Source organism: Antrostomus carolinensis, unplaced genomic scaffold (genome assembly GCF_000700745.2).
Source record: "Antrostomus carolinensis isolate BGI_N321 unplaced genomic scaffold, ASM70074v2 scaffold29069, whole genome shotgun sequence".
Lineage (NCBI taxonomy): Eukaryota > Metazoa > Chordata > Aves > Caprimulgiformes > Caprimulgidae > Antrostomus > Antrostomus carolinensis.
Genome location: NW_010341081.1, coordinates 1 through 4,029, shown reverse-complemented (window position 1 = coordinate 4,029; position 4,029 = coordinate 1). Strand labels below are relative to the sequence as shown.

Here is a 4,029-nt window from a genome sequence, read left to right as displayed (position 1 = left end):
CAGCTGGTGTGGCAGATGCTACATGGCAAGGAGGGCTGGTCTGCCCCCAGCCTGGGGCTGGCAGGAGGAGTAGGAAGTGCTCGTGTCCTCTGGCAGGGTGATGCCACGCTGGGAACCAAGCAGCCCAGGCTCCCGGCGAGCACGGAAAGGGTGCCCGCTGTCATGGGTGCAGTGCAGGACCCAGGAGCCGGCTGGGCCTGTTTGGGTCACTTGATGAGCACCTGGTTGCACAGAGCACACACAAACACTGTCTCCCTCTGAGCCTCCGGGGCTGGAAAGAAAAGCAGGTGTCAGAGATGATCTCCTTCCCCAGCCATGGAGCTGTTCTGAGAGCTGCAAACCCATCACCTCTCTGACCCGAGCCCAGCTGCATTGGGCAGGTCCTGCCAACCCTTCCCACCACGGCTGGGGCAAACCCCTGCAGCAGACAGCACAGGTGGGAGCAGGAGCTCTGCCCTCCTCCACCTTTCCACTCACCCGTGGCTCCCATCACAGCCTTGGGGACTTTGAAGGAGCAACACCTGGAGCAGAAGCTGTTCCCACAGTTACTGCAGCTCCGCTGTGGAGAGAGATGGAGGTGAGACACTACTCTGGGCCCACACCCAGCCCTCCCTGGCAAACTCCAGTGCCAGAGCATTGCTAACAGTGTTCCCTGCTGAAAGGGAGGGGGTACAAACCCCGAGCCCCATCAGCAACAGCAGAAACATCATCTGCTAACAACACCTGGACAAACTGCCCAGGCCTAACGCTGGATCTCCATTCAAGTGTGCTCTGACATCACAGGCAGCCTGTGCCCAGCCTGAAAAAGCACAGGGAACACAGGCTCCAGGAGGCTTAAGGACACTGTATCGCTGCCCCTGCTGTAACCCTCTGCTGTAACCCTGGAGGGACACAAGCTCCAGAGAGTCCCAGACATGTATATGACTATGCCAGGAGGAAGATGAGGGTGCCACAACTCTGGAGAACAAGAGGTGGCGGGAACACAGCAATGCAAGTCTAGGGGGGACAAGAGATACATCCTTTCCAGAACTGCCCAGGGGACCATGTGCCAAGCATCATGCACAGGGGCTCAGACAAGACCACCGGGGTGGCCTTTGCTCCTCTAGTTCCCACAAGCAGACCCATGCTCTGCTTCACCAGAAAGCTCTCAGGCCACAGGAAACCGGCTAAACCAGTGCACAGAGCAGGTGCCTTGTACACCAGCACAGGCAAGTTTGGCCTGAGGCAGCTGCCAAAGGAGCAAAAAGACAAAAGCTCCACAGCACAAGGGATCCCTGGCACCATTAGGCATGTGACAACACCCAGCACTTAGCTGAGGTCATCTACTGCCAGGCTGTGACCGAGGCCAGCCAGCCGAGCTGCTGGAGAAAGCCAGGCAAGCCAGACACACGAAACACCTCTGCCCCAGGTGCAGGCAGCAAGCTGGGGCAGAAGACAAAGACTCACCCTCTTCTTGAGCACAGAGAAAGTGGCTGCGCAGCCGGTGCAGCTCCCTGGAAAAAAGACAGGGGAGGTCAGGGAGGGCTCTGCTGCCTGGGACCGCGAGAGGCACAGAACACCCGCACCTGTGCAAAGGCTCAGTGTGGAGACTGCACTGCTGCATCCTCTCAACCCCACCCTTGCCAAGACAGCTGGGGACATCCTCCCCATGGAGAAGGGAGGTTACTGGAGATGTCAGGGCAGCCCTAGCGGGCACACCACTCTCTCCACTCCCAATTCAGCGGCCACTGCTGGGAGCAGCACAGACCCCCCTTCTCCGGAGCCTCCCCAGGCAGCTCCCGCTCCCAGCCTTACCGAAGTTGTTGCTGGGGTAGCGCTTGCGCAGGCGCTCCGTCAGGCGAGACACCTTGCTGCGGATCACCTCGTTTTTGCTCATAAAGCCATTGTCTGGGAGGCTGAGGTCAAAATCTGCTGAGCACTGAGAGCTCTCGTCATCCTCCTGCACAGAGCAGAGCCAGCTGAGCAGAGGGGTGGCTGGGGGCACACCCAGGGGCTGCAGAGCAGCCCACCCCACAGACGGGCATCCAAGGAGAAGGATCTTCCACAGGGCACGGCCACAAACCACCAGCAAACCCGGCAAAGGCTGCCAGCTCTAGATGGGAGGAGATGCCCCTCTTGCACACCTTGCCATGGCAGTACTCACCATGACCAGCAGCTGGTTCTCCTTCTCCCGCAGCATGGGACAAAGAAGAGAGGCAGTACAGATGGAGTCAGCAGTGCCCAGACCCACACTCGCCTTCCCTGAGCACCCAGCTTGCCCACCAAGGCCCTCACCCCTTCCCACCTCAGCTGTCCCACAGGCACAGCCCATCCCCACCAGCCTCAAACCTCGATAGCATCTTTGAATTCTTCATCAGGCTCTGCCTCCTCCGCCTCCTCCACACTGCCAGGGGTAAGGTCCTGAAAGAGATGCACAGAGCCACTTCTGCTGTACCCCCACCGCTGTCCAGAGGTGGGCCCACACTTCCATGGCAGGTTCCAGGACAAAGAACCAGCTGCCTGACAGCCCCATGAGGTGTAAGTCCTGAAGGTGGGGTAAGCCCCTGCCTCCACAGCTCACATCCTCACACTCAGTGGGAGGACTGAGCCAAGCTCCTAGTGCAGCAGGGCAACACCCCAGGAGGGGCTGCCAGGCAGGGCACACAGGCTTCCAGCAAAGGTGGCCGCTGGAAGGAGTTTGTGGGTAGAGAGGCACGGGCACAGTCAGACTGAAGGGCTGACCCTGCCCAACTGCCAGCCCTGCCCCTATCTTACCTCTGTGCTGGTGGGTGTGGGAGTCCGATCCACAGGGGCAGGAGCTGGCAGGGGTTCGGCAGGCTCTGGAATGCTCTCGAGGGGTTTGGTGCCCACACATTGCTCGATCGAGGCCTTGAGCTCCCTTATCACTGGCAAGAGGGGAACATGGTTGGAGTGGGATGGCGTTTCCCTTCCCCCAGCCCTGCCACACAAAAAAATGACTGCAAGAGCCAATCTCCAAAGCTCAGGGTGGGATGCTGGCACGTACAACCTTCACCCATCAGGCATCCTGAACCCTCCTCTGCTCACACACCTTGGGCCAGCAAGGAACCGCCCCCCCACCTGGCCCAGCTCAGGCTAGGGAACAGCAGGTGCCTTAGTCACAGCTGAGACATCATCCAATTCCCCTCCAGCACACACCACAGGACAGAGATCACCTCCAGCTCTTCTCCTCCCCTCTGACAGCACATTTCCAAGCTTGTGTCACACAGGCATCAAGAGTATTTCAAGTCCTGCAGAGCAGGGTCAAGGGACCAAGAGGGGTGGTGACACTCATGCACACGCTGCATTGCTGGTTTGCCACAGCACAAAGGAGAGCAGCAAAGAGCACCCAAGGCCAGGACTCAAATGAGGTGAGAATCTCACATCTGAACCCCAGAACCCCACCACCCAGCCTGGGCTGCTGAGCACCATCCCCAGGACATCATTGGCTCTGAGGTGTCCAGGTCCCACAGCAGAGTACAACATGGGTCACTGGGCTCACACAAAGGTGCTGGGAGAGGACAAGGGCAGGATCCCTGGCTTCAGAGGGCCTTTCCCTATCCAATCCCACACAAGCCACTTCCAGGGAGGGCTCTTACCTTGGTAGAATTGGGTGTTGCCCAGGAAGAGGGTGCTGTTGAGGATGGCCAGGACCCAGCAGAGGGGAAGCAGATAAAGGACACAGACAGAGCCCAGCAGCGCCCCGTAAAACCTGGGAAGGAGCAGCAGAAGACTGTGGTCAAGAGAGAGGACTCACACCACAGGCACAATCCCCCTTCCTTCACCTGGTCCTCTGCCTGCTCCCTCCGAGTACCAAACACAAAAGCAACTCCACAGGCCAGGCCCCTCTCCCTGCTGAGCCCACCACAGGATGCCTGACACTGTATTACTCACTGGGAAGAGACAGTGGGGTTCTCCCAGTATAGTACCCGGTACACTGCCTCGCAGCTGCAGCACATCCCACTCAGGAACCCCTCCAGCTGGATCAGGCTGCAAATGAGACCTCATAGTCACAAAAATGCCCCACAGACA

The 4,029-nt window shown here is 59.0% G+C and overlaps 1 protein-coding gene across 1 annotated transcript; it reads right to left on the bottom strand.

The window, feature by feature from the left end:
• Positions 1–206: 206 nt before the first annotated feature.
• Positions 207–3,987, bottom strand: ZFYVE27 (zinc finger FYVE-type containing 27; the record flags this gene model as incomplete). The annotated part of the gene is made up of 9 exons (XM_029087075.1): positions 207–271; positions 478–559; positions 1,447–1,493; positions 1,795–1,939; positions 2,144–2,164; positions 2,329–2,400; positions 2,755–2,885; positions 3,597–3,709; positions 3,892–3,987. Coding segments are annotated over 9 exons (772 nt in total), but the record flags the coding sequence as incomplete, so codon positions are not given.
• Between the last annotated feature and the right edge of the window lie 42 nt (positions 3,988–4,029).